Consider the following 23,663-nt stretch of genomic DNA (forward strand, 5'->3'; position numbering starts at 1 on the left):
TCAGTTGTGATGGGCATATAGGACATTTTTGTGGATAAAAGTTGCCCAAAGTGGAAGAAGTGTCGTGGATGCTTCAGGAAGTTAACTAGTTATATTTTATTTCGTAGGTACAGCGAGATACATCTCTGATCACAAGAATGAGGATTTGAGTAGATAGGAAAGACTTAATATTTTTGCTTTAAGGCACTGTTATGTGCAAGTCAGCCTTGGATGTTTCTGAAGAACATAAAATGAGAACCTTTTTGGCCTAAACTCTTTAAAATTTCACCATGAAATGGGTATCTTTCTTTCATAGTGGAATGCCACCCCAAGCAGGAAAAAATGATGGCAAAATATTTGCTGTGCTGCTTTCTTTCCCTGATATAACTTCAGTGTCTTGATCTAAAAATTTGATAAAACTCCTCCTTAATATACAGAAAGAAGGGGTCATAATGAGAACTACTAAAAGTCAAGTGGAACTTTCTTTACTCTGGTATGTCTTAAACTAGATTTTTATTTCTTTTTTTTTCCTCCCCATTTGCAAAGAAAGGCTTTTTTGGGGAAACTAGGAGGTAATCCAAACAGCTCTGGAACTGCTGAAGTAAAATGAGTGGCAAAGATACCACAAAGGTGGAAGAGAAGATCTGTTACTGATTGAGAAAGGAATGGAAAGTGAGACAAAACACATCTTTATTAAAGGGAGAAAGTGACAATATATAATTAGATATTTTTTTTTCCCTGTAACAACATAGCTACAACATAGCTTTTAAACAATAGGTTAAAAAGTAGGCATAATCTCTTCTATAACTTAAAATAATTGTCAATTTTAGAAAATAACTGGTTAAACTGGAGGCTTGTGGACAATGACAGATGGAGATTGTTAGGCTAGTAGGTGGTTTGTAATGGGATTTCTCAGCAGTCTTGGAAGTGAAGTTAATATTTTTATTTCTCTGAGATGTTTATGGTACTACATTTAGTGATAATATTATAAAAGAAAGATTAAAGGATCATGTCAGGAAATAAATGACTGACAACTACTAACTAATAAGTGTTATGAAAGTGTAAGGTAGATCTGCTAACAAACTAACAAAGACGTTGGCATTGTAAATCTGCTAACTAGAAACAGCACAGAGTAAAAGCTTGCGAAGTATTAGTTAATCACCAGAGTGATTGTACGATTTACAAAGCAAATGATTTGTCTAACACGTTTTTGCTTTCAAACAGTAGGAGATGGAGAGAGAAATACTCTTGCCAGTGTAAGAGCCGTGCTGAGGTTTCTGGAAATATAGCATGATGTTTTGGACCAGCTGCAGGGAAGAGCCAATGGGCTGGTCAAGGAAACAAGGATTTCCTGTATAAGGTTAAAATGTGGACTTTATTTTCATGGGACAGCAAGCCAAACTGTTGTCTTGAGATCTTTGGTAAAACCTTGTTGGCCCCAAAGTGAATGTGTTTAAATGGGGCAACCGTAAAGTCAGCTGGGAAATTGCAAAAATATTCCTAGTCTCTGGAATCTGCAACAGTCTTTCACGTCCAATAAGGGCAGTAATACGTTTTTTTTTTTTATTGTATTTTCTCTTTTGATGAAGTTGATCAGTTTATGCAAAGCATTTCCGTGGCTTACCTGCAAAACTGGAAACTACCCGATGACCCAGGGAATACTTAAGAGATTTCTGCTTGGATATTTACACTGATAGTGTTATATTTTTATACCGTTTTGAGTGCATTTACAAGAGACATCAAAAAATCGCATTTCTAAGGAAAAAGGGTGGTCTGTGACTAAGGAAACTGCGTTTGTGTGAACTGTTACAAACACCACAGATAAGATCTTCACTTTTTGATGTAGATATTTCATATCCTCATTATTGCTATTAATGAGGTAGGCGATGTTTAATGTTCCTTTAATCTTCAGGTACTTGCAAAGAACACATCACTTACTGTTTAGTAATAATTTCTTAACTTTACGTGCCTAGTGGTGGAAAAGGAGGCAAGGGGGATAGTAACTTATTAAAATCCAATAATGCATTACCGCTGGAGATAGGAATTGAAAGTCAGGGTCTCTCCCGGTACTCCTACCACTTATTGCAGTAGGTTCCATGACAGGCTGGTCTATTAAGGATGGTGAGATGTGATTACTGACATAGGATGGCACAGAATCCTTTTTCTGAGTTTCTAGTATGTGGTGTGCTTGGAAACCAGCAATTTGCAGGATCAGGTGGGTTGTACAGCTTTGGCAGGCATTTTCTGGGAGCCAGCTTTGGGTGTCCTGTCCCCAGCCCTTCCAGCTGTTCATGGCCAAGACTATTTTCAAAATGAAAATAACTACGATACAGGATGAGATACGTGAGCTGATTTTAAACGGACTAGCTCAGGTCAAGTCTTGCTGTGAGTTCTCTTCTCGCATGAAACCAGCGTTACACATCCATCCCTCCTGTTGCTCGTGTGGACGTACCCACAGCTGTGTCATTGTCTGTTAATTCAGTGGGATGGCCGTTTCTGATGAAAAGCTGCTCAACAGCTCACGGTAAGGTGGGAAATCAGGTGACACGCGTACAGAGGTGAGATTCTGGGTCACCATCTTGGAGCAAGTGTGCAGCAAAGGGCGTGCAGAGTTTGGGCAAAAGCAGAAAAGAAGAACCCGTCCCTCTGTAGTGTACTTAGCAGGGAAGCTGAATGTAGCAGCAGTCGGGTTAAGCCATCAAAGGGTTTATCTTGACATTGGGAACCTGTTAGTTTTGAGTGTTAGGGAAGCTGACTTTCTTCTTTTTGTAAGAGTGGTTGAGAGGAGACCTCACTAAGGTTGGTAATTCCAGGGGCAAGACTCAGTGAGCTCCTGACAAAAACGGGAGTAATTTCTAAGAATTAGATGTAGCCATCTAAGTACTTTTTTAATTTTGGAGAGTTTGTAATGTGGAAGCCTCCAGCAGCTTTTTCAGATATTATCTGATTTCATGTACTTTAATTACTCTGCTAGGTACAATATACATAAAGAGATGGATTTTTAGGGGGAAAGCATCTGTGGGAAGTAAAATCCATAAAGGATGAGGAAGGAGCTTCCTGCAGTCTCTGGAAACACAGAGTGCTTTCTCTGTTGTCTCTTACAAGAAAAAGCTGCCAAGACTTCTATTTTGACACTTTTTTTCTTTTTAGACAAAACATTATTTCTCCAATGGAAAAGACGAGCAGAATGTTTTGACTGCAGCATTGATTGTGTGAATGATTTGATACACCAATGCTGCTGGAATAATTTGGGGGACCTTGGGAAATCACTTAATGGAATTTGGTCCATGGCTGCATAATCTGACTTTTTGCTGGAGTAATTGAAGATGCTGCTTAATAAACTTTTTATAAAGACTCCCAGTTGGTTGCTGCATTTCAGAGGGTTGTGTCTGAGCACAGAAGTAATACATCTTGTAATTGTCTTTTTCCTCCCCACCCCACTCAAATATTTTCCCTGGGGAAGAATCTAATGTACTGTAATGCTAGTACCTTTTACAAAGTGACCCTACTCATTATGATTTGTTCTCTGAAGCTCCCTTGACAATGTATAAATGCACCGAGAATCCTTAAGCTTCCTTTCCTCCACTTTTTTGAAAGTGTATTTGAAAACCTATGTGATAGTGCCATTACTATTCCGAGTTCCCTAATGCTGGCGCTGTGCTCGGTGTCACAACGTGCTCAGTAGAAATATTTTATTAGCTAACCAATTTATATCTATCTATTTTCATAAAAATTGGGTATGGTGTGCTTACAGAGAGTACTCTAGGAAAGATTTACCTGCTCTAGGGAACCTGCTTTGGCAGGGGGGTTGGACCTGATGATCTCCTGAGGTCCCTTCCAACCCCTACAATTCTGTGATTTCTAGTAAATGTATGGTTTTGTGACATGCAAATGGTGAGAGTTTTCTGCTTTAGCTGTGTTAACTCTGTTGCAACAAGTTCAGTAGCTCTTTCCTTCTCATCCTCACTGATTTCTGGGGAAGGTTTATTATGGTTGTTGGGTCTTTTTGCAGCTTGGTACATACATGCAGTATTTGGGTTTGTGGTTTGTCCACAGAGCAGAAAATGTTATCCTGTTGCAGAAAAGAATGGAAATTTAACCTGGAAGTTAGGTGGGGAGAAAGAGTTTCCTTGAGAAAAGATTACTTAAAACCAACAAGACCCATACCCTCCTACAAACAGAGCTCTGTGCATATCCTTGGTACTTGAGAGATACATTTGCATAAAGTCTTGACTGAGTTGTGTTTTATATGATTTAATAAATTGTGTTACTAAGATGTGTTGAATTTGCGTATTCTGCTTTTAACACTAATCTGAAATAAACTTCTGGCATTTGTACTGAATTCATATTCAGCTGTCTTAAGACTCCGGTAATAATTTCAGCAACTACTTTTGAAGTGGCTGTGCTTATAGCTTTTTAAAATACATGTGGAATATAACCTTTCAATCTAAATTTCCCTCCCGCTCCTGTAGGTTGAAGCAAGAACAAGCGTATGTACGTGATGAGTTTGGCAAAATTCTGGACCGAGAAAGGATTTCTTCAAATGAGCACTTGACTCGAGCCATTCTTCGAGAGAGAGCTGCCACAGAAGAGGAGCGGCAGAAGGCACAACGCTTTGTGAGTTCAAAAAACTTATGTAGAAGTCTTGGATTTTTAACCAAGCATATCTTCAGGCATATCTTTCAAGCTATTAGTAGAAGAAGAAACCGTATCTTGCCTTGTTATTTTTCTTTTCCTTACTACTAAATTCTATAATTTTATTTTACTGTTCGCAAATTTCCCCATCCTAAGAACAGCTGAATAAAAAGAACCAAACGTTTCTGAAGGTTGCAAGTATAACACGTCTCCTTGTTTTAGGGGGTAATATCAAAGCCTTTTTCTGTTTTCAGTTGAAGAGTAATATGATTGTTTAGGTCTATTTAAAAATCGGGTTATTGAATGTTAAGAAGATACAGAATATGAGATGCTCTTCTAGAAATTAATTGCTTCATATCGGAAGGGAATCCATAATATTCCTGGCTAGAAGCCTGGCTAACAATAGGGATTCAAAAAGTACAACTTTGAAGTCTCTTTTGTTCTAGAAAACAAAAAGAATTGTCTAACTTTTGATTGTCTCAAATCTTGGAACTGGCTTAGTGAAAAATTCTGTATCAAAGACTCCCATTTCATTAGAGCTGACGTATAAAGACTTGGTGACAAGGAAGTTGTAAAATACAGCTGGCTGTTTTCTTTTGAAAATTGACAATATATATTTCAGCCCATTTCAAATGTCTGGCAGATTTATAGCTTCCTATATAGCAGTTGCTTGCTGTATTGAGTTTTCTTTGTAACAAGAATCATTCTCTGAGGTATGAATATCAGTTCTTAGATTTTTTTTAATTTTTTTTGTAGAAATTAGTGGAGTATAAACGGTAAACAAATTGATCTTCCCAAGAAAAGAGTTTCATGTCACTTATGTGAGCATTACTTTTAAAATAAATGGGGTTATTTATGACAACATCTATATGAATATGTTTGCCCCTCGGTATCTGAAATGAAATCAAACTTTTCTAAGACTTACTGGTTGGTAATGCAGAAAACTAATCACTTCAATAGTTTTATCTGTGCTCTGTAAATACAAATCTATCACCTACATCGTCACAGAATTGCGGAATGGTTGAGGTTGGAAGGGACCCAGCACACATCACTCAGGACTGTGTCCAGATGCCTTTTCAGCATCTCCAGGGATGGAGACTTGTAAACCTCTCTGGGCAACCTGTTACAGTGCTCAGTAAAATCACTTAGATATCTTACCTGAGAGTCTTCTGCAGACATTTCTCAACGTTTTTTTAGACCTCTAACGGTGTTGTAGTTGTTGAAGAATAACTGTATGGCAGACAGTTACTGTTTTCTCATTTTTAAATATAGGAACAAAGGAAAATGGAAAGTAATTATGAAAAAGAAGCAGTCTTGGTCTTATGCCTTAAACCCTTGGTTTGTTAATGTCATGCAGTATGGATGAGGATTTTGTGCCTCAGCCTAATGAAGTACTGAAGATTTATACTAGAGAATATTATTTGCATGAGTTACCAGGGGTTTTCCATCTTTGTGCTTTTGAGAATCGTGTTATGCCTTTCTCATCAGCCAAATGCTCAATTTCATATTGATATCGATATCATATTCATATCAATATCCATAGATTTCATATTATGACTATGAAACTGGTATACTCAGCCTTTAAATCAAATTTATTGATAATTTTCACTTATTCCAGAATATTTAAGCTAAAACCGCCAAAATGAAGCAATCAGGAATTGCTATTAACTAATTTGGGGCATTATCAGCTTGAGGAGCATTGTTTCAAGGTGTGTGCTGTTAACGCATATGGAGGTGGGCTTGGAGAAAGAATGTACAGATGGTGCTAATGAAACAAAGCAAATGCCTTAAAATGTTACAGGATGTCCTTTTGCATGGAATTGTAGAGTGACTGGCTGTCTTTCAAGGGAAAAGCACCACAGCCTGGCATTTTAGGGAGCTGTCTACCAAAACTGTGCCTTTTCAATCTATGAAATTGCCTTGAGATTCTTTTGTGAAGATCTCTATGTTCTTCTACTGCTTTTTTTTTTTTGTTTGTTTCTACCATAATTTATAAACAGCAGAATATATTTTTTCAATATATCAGACTTGAATTTATAAAATTTGTAACATGGGGATGTATCTATGTGCACCATTTGTCAGGTAGGGTGAATAATCCCGTGTGCTGGTTAACTGCTGGAGTAGGTTGATATTTTATGTAGCCTGGATTTGATTGCATATGTCAGACAAAAAAGTATTGGAGGAAAAAGTAGTGTTTTGGAAATGTCAATAGCATTATCTACAGAGTTAATTCCTTTGCCACTAAATTGTTTAAACAGCGCACAGGAAAAGATATTATGGCTATAAAGGAAGAATATTTTTTATAAAGGCTTCTAATTCAGTTTTAATAATCAGACATGACATTGTTAGATTGAAGGAATATTTCCCATTCTTAAACCATTTTAATACCAGCTGCTGCTTATAGGTTTGGACAGAGGAAACTTTTAAGTGTCAGCACACCAAAAGTTAATACTAACTTTTCATACAAATGAAGGAAATTGATACAAATGAAGCTAAAATGGACAGCTAAGACAGTAAAAGCTTTGCAGGTGACAAGAAGTAGAGAGAAATGTCATTTGTCTCTTTAAGCAAAAGTATTCCACTTGTCAAGAAAAAGAAATCTAAAGGAAGTCAGCAGAGCTTGAACAGCAAGGTAAGGCAAGGGAGTGCACCCTTAAAGCAATCTGAAACAATTTTTAAGCAAGCAGAATGAGGAAGATCATGACACTTGCTAGGCTAAGTGTTAAAAAACAACCCCCCAAAACCCAGGTATGACAGGTAAGATTTTAAAGAACGTTTAAGAAAAGGTATAAAAATTAACGTGTGTATGCAATCCCACAGCCTCCATGGAACAGAAATCCTACCAAAGGCTGTAGGGCCAAGAGATGACTGTGGAATACCTGTAGTGCTTGGAAGAGATGAAACCACAGCAGCGAAATACCCTGAATTAATTCTTCCACGTGTCTCTTGAAAGTGGAGGAGCATCGGAAAGTTCCCATGCTGGAACTTTTCTTTGCAGAGATCTCCTCGGATGAGGTCTCAGATCTGAAGATTTAGTAGAAAATTTTAATGGAAGTTGACAGTTTCACCAATAATAGCTCTTCAGGCCTGGGTGATAGTCATAAAGGCTTTGAAAGAAACTTGGTGATGATAGATGAGCTAATGATAGCTGAACTGCTTATGTGCTGTGTAAGCTCTTGCAGAGAGCTCCCTCGGTACAAGTGGACTGGAAAGTGGCTGATGGGATGTCAGCTTCTTTAAAAATGATTCTGGGGGAGATCCAGAGATATGCAAACCAGTAGTTCTGATGTTTATACCAACCAAGGTAGAAATTCAAATTTAGAGTAGAATTTGCAGACCCTCCAGCGCACCGTGTGCTTGAGAACTGTGAGTAGCAGTGCAGCACATCAGAAAATACTTCTTTCTTCCACACCCTTAGCGTGTATACTTACAGTGTGATATTTTTTTTGCCTATCCTTCTTAAAGGAAGACTTTATGATGACTTGAGGCTTTTATTTCAGACTGAGCATAAAGAATTTTGGTACTGGCGTGATCCTCTCTGGCAAGGACTGATGCAGTCGAGGATCCCAGTCTTCTGAGTGCTCCAAGAGTACTGGTATTAGGTTTTACTCACCCAGGCAGCAGACCCATCCTCTTTTACACTACTTACGATTGGGATCTTTGCTGCACATCTGAAAGTTGTGGGTAGTTGAGCCAGGCAGAGTCTTGCTGAGTGGCTTTAAATGTGGGAGCTTTGCCATAAATAGCTTATTGATGTTCCATCACTTGAGTCATTACGAGAGTTGGGGTGAGACACAGAGAACATGGAGTGAAAAATCAATAGTTATCCAAAGTGCAGAGGACCTGTTGTATTTCCATCTCCTTATAATGACCTGGAGTTTACTGTTAACATGTTTACTTCACTGTCTGGACTGAAACGAGCTGTCATTAAGACCCTATATGTTAGAAAATGGTTTTACTGAGCTGCCAATGACATTAAAGTCTCATTTCCCTTTGAAGAGGCACAGAAATATTGTCCTGTTCATTTGCTGTAACCATAACATTAAAATTTGATTATTGCTATCATTAGAAATCTGTATCCATACTAATATAATTACATACATTTCCCCGTGTATTGTTCCAGGCTTTCATTGAAGTACCTGTTAGAGAATGAAGTCTATTGTGGCAGAGGGTTTTTTTTTTGTTTTGTTTTGTAAATCATTTTCCATACAAGAAAGTCTATTAATAAATTCTGTGATCAAAAAATCAATGTAGTAGAAGTATCCTTATATTAAAAAGCAGTTTTTGCACCTTAGGTGAATGTGGTAATCAGATTATTGGAAATGTGAGGTGTATAATTCTTCTTTTACTTTTCTGAGCACTGAAATCAATAGACAAAATGCATTCCTTGATATATTAGAGCTGAAACATGTTGAGTTATGTTAGGAGTGAATTTGACCTATTGTCATAATTGAATACATATTGTTAAAATAGAGTGTTTCACTCTTCTGTGTCTCAACTGTTTAGATGTTTTCCCTATCATCTTTGGGTGGTTGGTCCAAATCACTAGGTCCATGTGCTATGCACTGACCTTTCCTTTAGTGTTGCATTTATTTTTCCCCGTCCTCAATTCATTAGCTTTGTCAAGAGGAGGTCCTCTATTTTCCATAAGCAGATTATATGCTGACCCTTCCTGCTCTTTCCAAACAGTCCTGTGCTAACCATATTTTAAGGATGACTTCACTAGAAAATACCAGGGGGAAAAATTACTAAACGAGTTAAGGCATTAGTTCTCAAGAGAAAAGAAGTCTGTTTACAAACCTGCAGTATTTATTACATACCTCATTTAGCTCATTCATCATTTTAATAGAAAAATGAATCTTTTTAGATGATTCTGAAATAATTTGAGGTAAACTACATAGCCTGAGGCAAAACATGATTGCTTACTGTAGAGAGGACCAAGCTGTTTCTGAAAAATACAGTGTGATTGGTGACTGTAACTTACAATTTATCATTGTGAAAATATTAAAGGCTCACATTTGAAAATTAGACTTAAGGTTTGGAAACAACATGGTACAAAATTAAATCTAGCGATAGTTCTTTTGTCTCTTGTTCTGCAGTTTTTATAATGTAGAAGTATCTGTACTCCTGGAAAGCAGGTATCTGTGCAGATTTACTCATAAGGTTTCTTTCGGGTTTATGTACGTGGTTCTTTGTTGCCAAGTGCTGTTCTCCTTGCCATTTAGAAATTGTTGTTTTATTGCAGCAAACGGTCTTTTTGCATTAGTAGTCTGGTGACATGGACAAAAGTCATCTGTTTGGCTTTGTTCTTTCCTGCTGTAGATGACAGGGTAAAATTAAAACGAGGAGGGAGAAGTTAGTTTTGAACGTTAAGGATGAGATCTCCAGGGTTTTGTTTGGTTTTGTTTTGGGGGAGAGGGGCTTGGTGGCTTTATTGCAGAAGGAAGTGGGATACGTTGAAAAAGTCATTTGCATTTTAAAAATATTAAACTTCGTTGCACTCTATGTGCTTACCTTCATTTGAATAAACATAATGTTGTGAATATGGCTTACGTCTCTCTTGGCACACATTTATTCTCCCTCTCTTTCTGGCATTTCTGCTGCAGCAGGAAGGTGTTTGGGATAGGAATCTGGCATTCTGACTGTTTGGGGATGTCAAACAGGTGATGTGAAGCTGCTGTATGAACAAGAAGGTGTTGCTGTGCAAATAGAGATCAATAATGTTTGTTTCCAGCAATGCAGGAAACGGGACTTCCTGCCAAATATTTGCAAACCATGAGTGATTTTTCTTAGCTGGACAGATGTATGTGCCTTGAGGAAATGGTAAAGGCTCATTTGCATGTCTAAAATTATTTTATTAATGAGAGAACAATCTTTTCCTCCTTGATGTAGTTAAACAATAAAAAATAATTTAAAATAGCCTGTGGGTGATAGTACTGTTCTTGCTCTAGGTTGTAATCCCAGTACGACCTCTGTCATGTCAACAGTTAAGCAATGTTTTATTTCATCTCTGAAGCTGCCATTAAGTGCCTGCAAACTAGAATAAGAAATTGCTTACCTGTATCTCTTTTCTGTTCCTTTATAACATCCATTCTGACATTTAAAATAGTTGTTTTAATGGAACAATACAAATAATTTTCTCCTTCTTCCACTTTCTGACTTGACATGTCGTAGACCTGTAATTTTTTATTTTTATAGCTAATGATCAATTGTTTTTTTCTCAAAGTGAGGCATATAAAACGAAAAATGCAGTAAAAATAGAAAATGTAAGGTACATAAAGTGAATATTTATTCTCTTTAAAAGTTTCTTTTCGAATGGTTAGAGGAATGTGTTTTGTTAGTCAAGCAGCATTTAAACGCATGCTGTTTTTTTAATTCCTATATAGCAAAACCCAAGATATTTGACAGAAGCAAAATTAATCACTGTGTTATCTCAGCATCCAGATGAAGATCTAGTGCTTTACAAAGCCTGCTGCTCCATCAATTTGTTCTTTTGGTTGAATTCAAATTGAGTTCATTTTTATAGATTCACTGCATAATACTCTCCTCTCTCCTCCCTCATTCATTAACCAATTTGTTCTTGCTACTCCCTTTTTATTGAACGGCTAACAAAATTGCCATGCTATCTTTTCAAATGACTATCATCATTCCTTGTCATGCATGGGCAAAAAGTAAGCATATTCATTCTTTTTACATATACGTTTGCTTCTTCCAGAGAGAAGACCCATTTCTGCCCTCAAGGTATCGTGAAAAGGACGCTTTAAATAACCTTCTCTTGAAGCTTTTGGCACAATGCTTGTGTACAAGTATTCCCATCCAGACTCCATTTGATTTCTTCTGGGCCTTTAGAGAATGTATGCCCTGCTGGTTGTATGGCACAACAAAAGCCAAATCAAAGAGTTGTTAAGACTTGTCCTTGTCCATGATGTGGTACAAACACATGCAGTGGATTAAAATGTGCTTCTTTGACAGAAGTCTTTATGCGTAGCACAGTCTCTCCATTTCTTCAAAACAATTTGTCAGGACTTAAGACTCTCATTCTGACTTTTATTTAATATTTATTTACTCTCAGGTTAGGTTAATTTTGACTGGGCAGATAGTCCTCATGTCTCTCCTTTCTAATGCTTAGGTTCCCTTTGGTTGAATTAGAAGACTTCAGAGAAGAGGTTGATCAGGAGGTGGGGGGAATTAAGAGTAATTAATTTTACTAACACCCACTACCTTTAAGTCATCCTGGGACTCTTCACTGCATAACGAGGATATTTTGTTGGGGAAAACCAGCTGAGAGAAAGAAGGGGACTGAACTATTGGAAGAGTATAGTTGGAAGGTATCCAGCCACCTATCTTAAAGACGTTCATGAGATTGATCAGTGGTCTTCATGTTGCTGTTCTGTGGTGTTCGGTCTGTGTGCTGGGGTGGGGGTTGCTGTAATCAGGACATCCTGTGGAAAGCAGGCTCTGAGACAAGAGCCATTCCTCTTAAAGAACAAAGCTACAAAAAGCCAGGGGGTTGTTGTGAATGGTAGTAAAATCAGAAACTGCTGCATATAATGTTCTTTATGGCATAATTGGGTAGTTTTATTTAATGTAGCTCCCATCAATTTTGTATGCCTCCCCTTTTACTGAGAAAGGTTGAAAATCTGGATACTGAGTTTTGTGGTAGAGCTTGGTTAGAAACGTGTGCTTCTTACAAAATCTTGGATTTTGTGATATTTAAGGAGATTAAGAGACTGTGTCTTACTAATACTTATATTCACAACTATTCCCGAGATTGCGTTTCAAACTTGAGAGGAAATAAGGGTGAGAGACAGGTAGGTAAATAGTGAACTGCATTTGTGTCCTCCTATTTCCTTGGGGAACTCCAGTGGTGGATGTCCACTTTCATTTGTGGTCTACTACTTGAAGCTCTTTTTGTATCCAGGAGGCAGGTTATTGCTTTATTTTACATCTATTTCCCATTTAGAAAATTACTTTATTTACTATAAGGAGAAAAGGGTTTTCGTTTTCTTTTTCCTTTTTTTCCTTCTCCCCACTGAATGCTCATTCTGCAGTACCGTTAATTAGGCAACAGACCCAGCTGCAGTTTCCTCTGCCTCGAGTGCTGTAAGGCATGGAGCTGACCTTCCAGCCCTAGTACCAACAAGACAGTATTATCAAAGTATCCTTCCTCAGGCATTTCTGAAAGTTTAAGTCTGGTGCTGTATGAGGGAGAGAGAGAAAATATATTTTAGGAAAGCTCTGTTAAATATCTTCAAACAAACAAACAAGCTTGGATGTTTGGAAAGGCCAAAGCGAGCTGGAGAACTGTCTACATATCAGCATTTTCAACAGAGATGTCATATTCTGCTTGAACCAAAACGCAAACAGAAGTGATGCCTGGGATGTTTTTATTGGTTTTGCTCTTTAATATTTTCTCCGCTCTTTGTGCACTTTGACATATTCTTTATTTATTAGTACAAAATTGGATGACTTCTATTTGTGCTGTGAGTTATTGAAGTAGTGAAACTTCAATGTCTCCAGAGCAGAACTAAATGACGTCTGTGAAATGCTGCTGAATGCCATACTTATTTTATTTTTTGGAGTCCAAATGCAGTTTTTAAGATTGAAAAGTTCTGTTGCTTCTCCTTGTCCATTGGTTTATGGTCTGGGTTCCCACGTTTGGTTAGAAAGAATGCTGCAATAGATGATGACTGGTCTTCTTCAGGAATAAAAGACTTCACCTCATCAAAATAACACTTAGGAATTTGTCAAAAGTTAGAATAAAGCATAGAATCAATAAAATGTGATCAAAAAGTGCCATTGGCATTATCATAATCATTGCCACAGATTCCCTTACACAGTACCCCAAAATATGATGGGTGGTTTAAGATCCAATTTGAAAGGATCTATCGGAGAGTGGGTGACGAAAGAAAATGACAGGTCACAGTTAAATTTGTTTTTATAAAGATATTAAAATAATTTTTGTCATATCCAGGTATTACTTGTATGAGATATTCTGCAGTAGGTGTGCTAGCATGTGCACAGAGGGAAATATCCTGCCTCTTTTTTTTTTATAGGAGGGAAGAGTTTGGAGTTCACGGGTTGATGAATTGGGAATGTTAATGCACCAATTTTTTACAGTAATAAAAATTATTCTCTTGATAGTAGTGTCCTCTGAAGACTGGGGTCTGTTTAATTTCACTGCTCCCAGTAGCACAGTGTGTCATTTCTGTCCGGCAAATTGCAGTGGGGTTTGTAGCTGGGAATCCAGCCTCCTTCCAGGAAATGTATGGATGGTGGTCTTTGGGTGTGTTTCAGCCTATTTTGCTCAAAAGCTGCGTATTTGGAGAATGTGACATACAGGTGGCTGTGCTGCTCCTGACTAAAATCAAACTTTGCTTTATGCCAGTGATGTAGAGACTTGATGCCAAGCCATCCTCTGTTCAAGAAGTCCCTGCTATACGAGTTTGGAAAGCAAAAACTATTTTTAGTCGTCAAGTCTGCTGTTTAAGCAATTTCTGAAGAACGATATAGTAAAAGTGTGTCAACGCTCGTTTTTGAGAAGCCGTGGCAAGAGGTGATACTACGTGCTTGTCACACTACTTCTTGATTCATATGGCTGATGCTTCTAACCCAGTCGTGAGCTTGGAAGATCCACCCACCTGTCTGCTCGCTGTCGTAAGCTGCTGCATTGTCTTTTTCTTACATGCTTGAATTCCAATCACGTCGGTAAATAAATAAATAACAAAATTTCATTACTTCTCATTTTCCTAATTATCATGCAGATAAACAGTGGGGATCGTGACATTAGGATAAGTAAGTGGCTTATGATTTTGCCTCGGAGAAAGAAGCTCGTGCTGTTCCCCCTTTTTCCCCCCTTGGGCTATGCAAGAGTAATAAATGAGCAAGTCCAGAGTACTTCATGATAGATAGTTAATGGTGCTGCGCCGGAGCCAACAGGCTTGTTTCCGCAGCAGCTGTCACAATTTATAGTCATTAGCATACCTTTAATGGTTGCATTTCAAAATAATTTCTACTAGGGCATTCAGCATACATAAAGGAAAAAAGCCATGACATTGAAAAAGGAGTTGGAGGTGTAGGTGGATGGTTTTGGCTGAGCGTGCTGCCGGAGCGCATACGTGCAGAGGGTGTGAGAGTGAACTGAAAATTGTTAAAACAGTTTTGAAGGTGAATACAGGTTGACTGTATTCGGAGAGTTGGACGGGATGATCTTGTAGGTCCTTTCCAACCTTGTGTTTCTGTGATTCGATGACTCTCAGTACCCGCTTCTGATCAGGTCTCTCTGCCATTAAGCCTCTGAATAGCCCAACCAGGAGCCTTCTGCAGTGTGTTGTGGCGTGGTTCTTGCATTTAGACCTGCAGGAAGACTGATCTGCAATCTTTTCAGAGGGAAAGGGTAGTTTTGCAGTGACGCCAAGTCATTTCTAGCGTGTAAGGCAAAACTGAAGGGCTACCAAATCTTCAAAATGAAGTCATGATGGCAGACGACACAGTGATGGCTTGGTATTCATGCTATTTTGGTGTAAAAGAAGAAATACTTGTGCATAGTACCTATCAGATTTTCTTTTAATGCTTTGGAAGGCAGGCAGGGAGGGGTGTTGGGAGGAAGGATGAGTGGGTGCCGTAGTAATGGGGGACCTCAAAATGCCATCAGATAAGTAGGTGAGTTGGATCTCTGTTTTACATTGTAGTAACTCTTGCAATATTTTAATTTGCCTTTGCACTTTATCTCCCTGATTGAAGCATGGGGAAGAAAATAACCCAAAATATGTTTTTTTTTTTTTTTTTTAAAGTAATGGTGTTGGAAGAAGATACGGAACTTGAGAAAATCTTACTTTGAATACACTACCTGCAAGTGAGCTGTTGGACAGCAGAAACGTAGTGCCTGTCGTTTTCCCTTGTGGTTTGCAGTGCTTGAAAATTCATTTAAAATTTGGATATGAACAGATTTGACCTTAATAAACAGAAGGGAGGTGGGGGGCATCAAGGCAAACTTTTGTTTTCCTTAAACAGATTTTCTTATTGCTGTTTTTTCCAGTGCTGCCAGTTTTTACTCCCATATTCCTGCTAATTTTGGAGGCTCAAGGGAAAATTAAGCTGTCCTGTCTAGTAGACTTGTTTTCCTGTAGTAAAGCATTAAAAAGCCGGTGGTCAAGACCCATCAAGTATAAATGCCATTAATTAGTTGTAGCAGGAAGGGAGGGAGACTGTGTAATTACCGAGAGCTGTTGTGGCAGGGGTGTGAATTTGCCTGGAAGTGAGAGGGAGGTCGCAACCCTTGACAAACCTTTCAAAGTCTGCCGTGTGTTTGACACCCCAATATTGTTGATTTTTTTTTTTATGGTCAGTCCTCGTACGGCAGGAGAGCAGCTCCACGTAGCTGCGAGATCCGCTGTGGGAAGGTGAGCACGAAGCATCCTGCAGACACAGGAATCTGTGGCAATACAGACTATCAGATAGCGCTGATTCTGATCAATGTTTCATTTTGTGTGCGATCACACAAAGCAGATTTTGAACAAATTTCAGTGCCTAGTACGGACAGTGGCTAAATTGCTGCTAGGGCAGATGCAATGTGATTCTGTCTTGTCATTATTACCCTGTTTAAAAAGTTGCTCGTTGTAGTGTGCTCAGCCACTTGATAACTTTTAATTGTTTCTATGAATTTTGCAGTGTTTGTGTGCAGTATTTATTTTATTTTATTTTTTTTTACATTTATGACAGCGATTCTGGCTGCCCCAACAAGCACATCTGTTGGTTTGTTAGGGACTACTAAGATTGCAAAATCATCTCTACTGAAGTTAAGAAGTGCTTTGCTCTCCTAGTGTTATATTTCCTTGGTTGTTTGCTTTTTAAGTCACAATGAAAAGAAAAAAGAAAAAAAAAAAGACACAAGCATTGTTAAAAATTAGGCTCCAAGCGATTTTCAGTCAGGTCTTCCCGTCAGGTCCCCAAATTTCGTATGTCATTTGGGTTGATGTGTTTCTTTTTAGAAGACTGTAGTAGCCGTTGCATGCCAATATAATGGAAAAAGCAGTGTCTAAGTACTAACTCAGAGAGTACTGACTGTCTGGTGCCCAAGAAAGGCAGTAAATATCTTGGATGTAAAGAATTGCAGAAGCACAGCACTTTGAACTGAATTTCCAGAGACAAGAAACAGTAGATAAGATGGCTTCTGAAATCCCGATTTTGCTATGTTACCCTTGCTTTGTTGTAGCTTATGAAACTCCAGTTTTCTTTATTATTTAAAAGATAATAATAAAAGGTCTTCCTTTTCATCTTTCCAAAGTCCCAAGATGGGAGAGATGTTTAAATTCACCTAAGGTTTAGGTATTAGGGAGAGTGATATAACTGTATTATTCCATATGAACTACACTGATTTTATCTTGGCTACAAAAAACAAAAGGTAATCTTGACAGTTGGGAATTCTGGGTTAATCCATATCTTGTGTAGGTCCGTATTCAGGTTTTAATTTCTTCCATTTTCTTTTTTCTTTTGGCTGTGGGTATTGCTTGATCAAATTCTTTTTGTGTTCAATTTTTCTAAGACATCTTTTTCTATCTAATCCTTTTCCAATATGCCATTTCTTTCTTAAGTCTTCTGCTTCTTCCCACCTCAGTCCTTAGTTGCTCCAATTCTTCAGTTTTACGTCTTTCTTTTTGTTCTACTTTTTCTTCTGCTTTCTCTTCCTTCTCTCTCCCTTTCTACTTTCCCTCCACAAGAACCTCCGAGTCCTTCAGTTCTTACCTTCAGGACAAACTACCGCTTCTCTGTGACGCCTGGGAGAAAGTCGCCCTCTTCGCTTCTCTTGCCTGATGCTGCAGTGCCTTGGACCTGCTGGAAGGAATAATTGCAGGAGAAATCTCCGATAACCCCTTGAGTCCTGGGAGGACGCGTGTTCAGTGAGGTTGTGCAGGTAGCCAGGCTGCATGAAGTGGCCCGTGGGGGCTTTTGGGGATGGAGCCTGCATATGGCGATGAAATCATGCAGAGCCCCATTGCCAGGCTCTGACAAAAATGTACGGAATCGGAGCTTTGGGTTGTATGTGTTTTTTTTTTTCTTTTTATCCCAGAGGCTTATGGACACGGTGAAGTTTAATTTGGTTTTATTGGAGGTGGAAGAAGGATGTGCCCTGAAATTGGTGTGATCGGCGCTGTTCCCCTGGCAGATAACAGATTCCTTTGGAAGCAACGTGAATGCTGGAACTTCTCAGCAGAACAAAAAGAAATTTCATTTATTGTTAGCGGACAGTTTTCTCTCTCTTTAAACGGCTGAAATGAATTTGGCTTAGGCCCTCAGAAAAGTTGGAGATGAAGTGTAACATCTTTAAATCTTTTCTTTCTCTTGCTTCTGACAGTCTGTAGCTTGAGGCTGTAAGGAGTGGGAAATGGATGGAAAGCAATCTTCCTTTGTGGAGAGGATAACACGAGGCTTTTGTACAGCTGGTGGAACAGTAAGGAGAAAACTTTTTCTTCCTCATAGCTTACAGTGTAAGGCTGATCAGTAAGTTGAAAGAAGCATACGGGGAGGTTACTCACAATTATTCACAAAAGTTTTACGGTGAGTTTGGGTTTATTTGTGTGTGTGATGGTTAATTAAGCAGAGGATGACCAATAGGGGCATCGCCGAGCCATGCTACCTTAGGTGCTGAGTGTTTAGATTTTCTGGTGTGTAGTCGTCTTACCGTCGGCTGTCATCCATGGTATTGCTGCACAGGTCATTTGCAAGCAGAGGTTCGTTTTCTCTGCCTACGTTTTCAGCTAGTTACAGGTCTAATCAGGTGTGCCAGAACTTGGCACCCTAGGATCTCTTTATAATTGAGGAGAAATAGGTTCTCTGAGGATTTGATTCTGACCTATTGAGATGTCAACTTTATGGTGATGGTGATTACCTTGTGGAAGTGCCTCTTTCACTGCACATGACTTTCTGGGGCTTTAGCTTAAGTATGGATGACTTATTGTGTAGATACTTTAAATAAGGAAGGTGATTTGAACCTGAAACATAAAAATATTGCAATGGTGCCTGCACCCAGGCCACGCTAAATACACTGATAATAAATTAGAAAATGCGTCATAATGGAAACTATTCTCATGGCATGCATTTTGTTATGACCTCTTCCTTGCCCTTAAATTGTTTTGGAAGACTTTGCCCAATGCACACGGAATACTTCTGTTCTCCATGATTGTTTGTGAAGAATTGGTGAGAGCCACTGCTTTTGTCTTGGCTTCCTTTTTCCTTTGTGATGCACAGCACATTCTGCAGTTGTGGCTTTTTAAGGTTTTAACTACTTGGTGTTTAAATCCCTTTGGGTTTTTCCCATGGATGAGCACAAATTCCTACTCATTCACACATTTCATGGAGACTGGAGCATGCTCCACAAGCTTGCAGAGTGAGTGAGTAACTGTGGTCACAGAGGGAAATGAAAATTGATCTTAGTGTATCTTCCCACAACAGTGATTTCAATGTTACCAAGTCCGAATGCAGGTTTTGATGCCAAGATTTCCCTAAATTTCTGGAGGAACCAAGAACAGTACTGTGATTTACCTGGAAGTCCATGCAGCTCAACAGTGCATTCCCCATAGGGTACTATGATAACACTTAAAGGTAATAATAAATAGGTGGGATAAGTATATCCTCTAAGTCAGAGTTTATATAGAACAATTTTTAAAATTGTTGTGTCTGTCATAATTGTAAATGGGTAGAGTATGTTGCTCAGTGTGGAGCTGACAACAACAACAAAAAAAAATCAGAACTTGTACTACTAGTGAGGAGAAAAAAACTATTTTATACTCCATTAAACTGTTACACATCATAAATAATTTATGCTCGGCTCGCTCTGTTCTGCAGCGAAGATGATAAACTAGTCATTTTAGGAGCATTTTAATGAATATAATAGTTTTCCCGACTTTCTCTGTTAACAGAAACCATGTGCTTTCTGTATGCTCCTGGTCATTATATGTATGTGAGTGCATTAAATAAGAATACATTTAGAAGTGAGTCCTTCGGTCTGAATTCCACAGGTACCTAGGATGGATCAAAATTATATGTAGTTTTCTTTTCATGTTGCTTACAATAATATGTTTATGTTGGTTATTTCTGTCATTTCCAAAAGTGTGTTAGCACTCCATGCAACCTAATGAGGCTGCCTGAATTCCCAGACTGCAATATTAGTAATTTTTCTCGTTTGTACTGAACTTATAGATAATACATATGTTTTTCATGTTTCATTGCAGTCAGCCTTAGTTTTTTGAACTAATTAGTGTTTTTTAATGTTATTTGTCAGTGAAAACTTCCAGCTTTTTAATTAATTAGAAAAAAAAATCAAATTAGCATTGGAAAAATAGAAATTGCTGTTAGATCTTGGAGATAAAAATCTTTTAGACTACAGCATTTTGTAATGTGGAATTTTAAAATTGTGTTTGACTGAATTTTTCAGAATTATAGACAGCTCTATATTCATAAAAGCTCTATATTCATAAAGTTATGTTCATCTTATGTATGATGTTTGGTGCTTCTGAACATGCAACTTGTCTATTTTAGTGGAATGTGCTTGATGTTCTGAAAATCTAAATAGCTGAAATTGTACTTCACTTAGCACTGCCTCATTTGCTTTTGATAATGAAAGTATAAAATGTGATATTCCTAGCAGGTAACAATCTATTCAGGTGAGTGATTCAGGAGAAGGGACTCGTGCTTGGCTTTCAGTGTCACTGCTGGATGTAAGCATGAAATTACTGTTCAGGTTCACATTTCGATACTGTGAAGTCCTCCTTATACTTCGTAATGAAATAGTGTCAAATCTTTCCTCATTTTTGCATGATGTGCAGTGCCCTCAGATCTTCTTCCTGAAGCTCTTCAATGTAATAACTGAAACTGTATGTAATAACTTTGGAAAGAATATTCTTTCTGACAATTAATTTATATTGTTGTTTATACACCTACACAAACATAGTGCCTGAAACTTCACGGGTACTACAGATAGAACAATTGATGCTGTTCTAGTGGTCTCGAATTTGAAATAATGGCACAGATTGTCTGTGCTCTTCAGAATGTTTCTGAATAGGGATTAATTGCTCTTGGTTTTATAAGTATCACCTTAACCTGATTTAACATTAAAAGACAAATCAAGTGGTTTTGTCTCTTTGAGAAAGAATAGGTATGTAATTGTCTTCTATTTTTTCCCCATTTATTTCCTGTTCCTTTAAAAGATTTTAAACTTTGTAGATTGGATAGACTATTGCAGAAAATAGTTTATAGAGAATTAAATTCATGGTACTCTGCCAGTAGATTACTTTGACTAGAAACTGTCCTCTGACAAATTAGTGATCGTTCTCTTTATATAGTACATTGCAGAAACAGCAACCTCCATATTAAATCTTAATCAATAACAATGCTTCGCTAATTACAGGAGCGAGTTTATATATTGGATAAATTGCTGTTTGTAAATGTTGTATTATATTAACTAAAACAGCTAATTACCAGCAGCAGAATAAACATAAGGTTTGCTAAAAGCTTCCATCCGTAGCTTGGAGCAGTCGCTGCTGCCTAATATTTCAGTCAATGTGGAAAATAAGGTAATGACATTATAAATACATTTATAATGCAGGACAATTTCTTCTAAAATGCATGTAAGTATTATTGCTTTACTATGAAATATGATTTATTTAATGCATTTCAGCCCCCATAATATTAAGATATAATTGAGATGGGGGGGAAAAAAATTGCATGCAGTCAGAGACTGCATGAAAGTGAATCATGGTCTAAATTGCTTGTAATTTTAAAGGCACTTAGGGGAATCGTGAAATTTATATAATGCTGTCTTTGGTTTAAAAAATGTGAAGAAAACAGTTGTCCGGTCTTTCAAGTTTTATTTGACTTTAAATATTTCTGTATGCTAATGAAAGTCTGGAGCAGAGTGAATAAACAGAAATTCTGAAGTTATATACTCGTATCATGATTAACAAACTGGTCCAGATCTGTTGAGAGGGGGACCTTTATGATGACGATTGAGTAAAATAGCCAACGGTAGAGTGAAATTTGGATAAAGCCATTAATACAGGCATATGAAGGGAATGAATGATAATGCAAATGTTACCGGTGATCTTAAATGGAAACCATTTAAATGGGGCTGGGAATTCTGCTGATTACCGCTTTCAGAAGACTGAAAATCACAGGTCTCGGCTTTATAGTTTAATTACCTGCTAAACAATTGCTAGTGACTTCACTAAATCACAAAGCTCCCAAACAAGTAGCATCAGTAACTGCAGCTATGCCTGAGCAATTCCAATTTCCTTGATAATGGCCACCAGCCTGTGTTTAGTCTAACATAAATTGTCAGTTTGAAAGAAACCAGTAGTGTACTTTATCTTTAAGCACGTATTTTGGTCTAAAGATGTGATACAGAATTCTTAGTAACCCATACTTCTGTGTGGCAAGTTTCACTGTATCTCAGTAGATGATAAAATTAGTACAAGTAAAAAATTAAGCTTTTTTTTATGATATGCCAGAATTAAACTTCTTTTAAAGAAATGACTTCATGCTTTTAAGACGTGCAATTTTTCCTTGTGTCAAATATTTTAATAACCCTGTGGAATATTAATCATATACCATCACACATCATTTCAGTTGGCAGCTAGATCGTCATAGGGCTGAAGTTGAAATGGGAGCTGAGTGCTTATCTCATCCGTATCATTTTCTGCCTACAAAGACTCCAGTCTCTTTGGACTCATCGTCTTCTAGATCCAGTAGTATTAAAAGAGAAAGTTAGAGGCTTTGGCAGCTCCTCATCGTTTCCCCTTGCTAGAGGTGAGTGCCCCTCACCAACTGGCCTAGTAGCAGTTCAGGTGAACTCTTCCCTAATTTGCTTTGGGCAAAATCTATTTGTTGAAATAGTTCAAATGAGTGTCTGGAGCTAAACTCATTCCCCCGCCACCAGATTCACTTGCACAACTCTGCAGGCACGTCAGTGGGATCAGTAACCTTTTCAGTGGGAGCAGCTGCAACCTGGAAGATGATGTTGAGTTTCATTTGACCCAAATTAATTTAAATCTCTTTGAATGATTAGTTACTTTGTTAGTAGTACAGCCTGGAAAATTCTATGAGGCTTTTTAATATTACCTCCAGATTACTGGATGTAATCACATTTTTAATAAATGAGAACTTTGAGGCTGGCAAGCCACATTTGGTTTTATTTTGTTTCATTAATTAAAAACCATGGTGGGGATGAATAATAAACATAAAGAATTGGTAGCTTGACTGAAACGCCACAACTCCCTTGCCTCTGTATACTTCCTACACACTGTTGCCAAGAGATTTGGTGAGGATTGATTAAAAGAGTTTGAAATAAGGCACTGTCTGCAGAAGTTCAAAGTAATTGCTATAAGTACTTTTATTAATAAAGAGAGCTTGCATAGAATGAATTCTATCTCGGGGGCTCTCTAAGGGCTTTTACAAGTTAAATATATAATTAACTATATTATCTCACACTATTCATAGAAATATTTTTGTGTGATAGAACATACAGTAACAATTTACTGTGTGTAGACCCACTATGGGAAGTTTCCTTTAAATGTGAATAATATAATACTAGTATTGTTGAAATTCAGTGATACTGAGCTGACTTGCATGCGAGTCAGAAAGAAAGAGGAACATGGATATAAGCTCAGCCTAAAATGAATCAGCAGCATGACTTCAGACAGGCGAGGCAAGTACTGGACAGCATATTATGGTCTGCAAGTTTGCATGGAGTTTTAATGCTGTCTAGCTAGGGCCTTAACTTTATTTAGAAGTAGTAATTGCAAGCCTATTGCTTTTTAACAGAAAAAAAGTGTTATATCTGATCTAGTTTTTGTGTTGTATCTGATCTGGGTTAGCAGTAGATAACTGCATTTATTTATTTCAGACTAACTTTGTGTAGAAGCACCATACTGAACACAGCCATTGGGTAGCCACAAAATTCTGAACTTTAAGTTACTGGAAGCAGGCAGAGCAGCACATTATGGTGGATGAAACAAAGTAGGGCTGCTTCTGGCAGCGAGCTGAGGTTGCATCAG

General features: G+C 37.9%; 1 protein-coding gene across 2 annotated transcripts in view; it reads left to right on the forward strand.

The window, feature by feature from the left end:
• The window catches only part of CHCHD3 (coiled-coil-helix-coiled-coil-helix domain containing 3), a 148,353-nt gene that overhangs the window by 42,936 nt on the left and 81,754 nt on the right, over nucleotides 1-23,663 (forward strand). For both annotated transcript variants that reach the window (XM_027461240.3, XM_027461251.3), the window contains exon 4: nucleotides 4,452-4,596. In XM_027461240.3, the coding sequence (XP_027317041.1) occupies nucleotides 4,452-4,596 (145 nt within the window). The remainder of the gene's footprint in view (nucleotides 1-4,451; nucleotides 4,597-23,663) is intronic.

The sequence above is a fragment of the Anas platyrhynchos genome, chromosome 1, assembly GCF_047663525.1.
Source record: "Anas platyrhynchos isolate ZD024472 breed Pekin duck chromosome 1, IASCAAS_PekinDuck_T2T, whole genome shotgun sequence".
Classification (NCBI taxonomy): domain Eukaryota; kingdom Metazoa; phylum Chordata; class Aves; order Anseriformes; family Anatidae; genus Anas; species Anas platyrhynchos.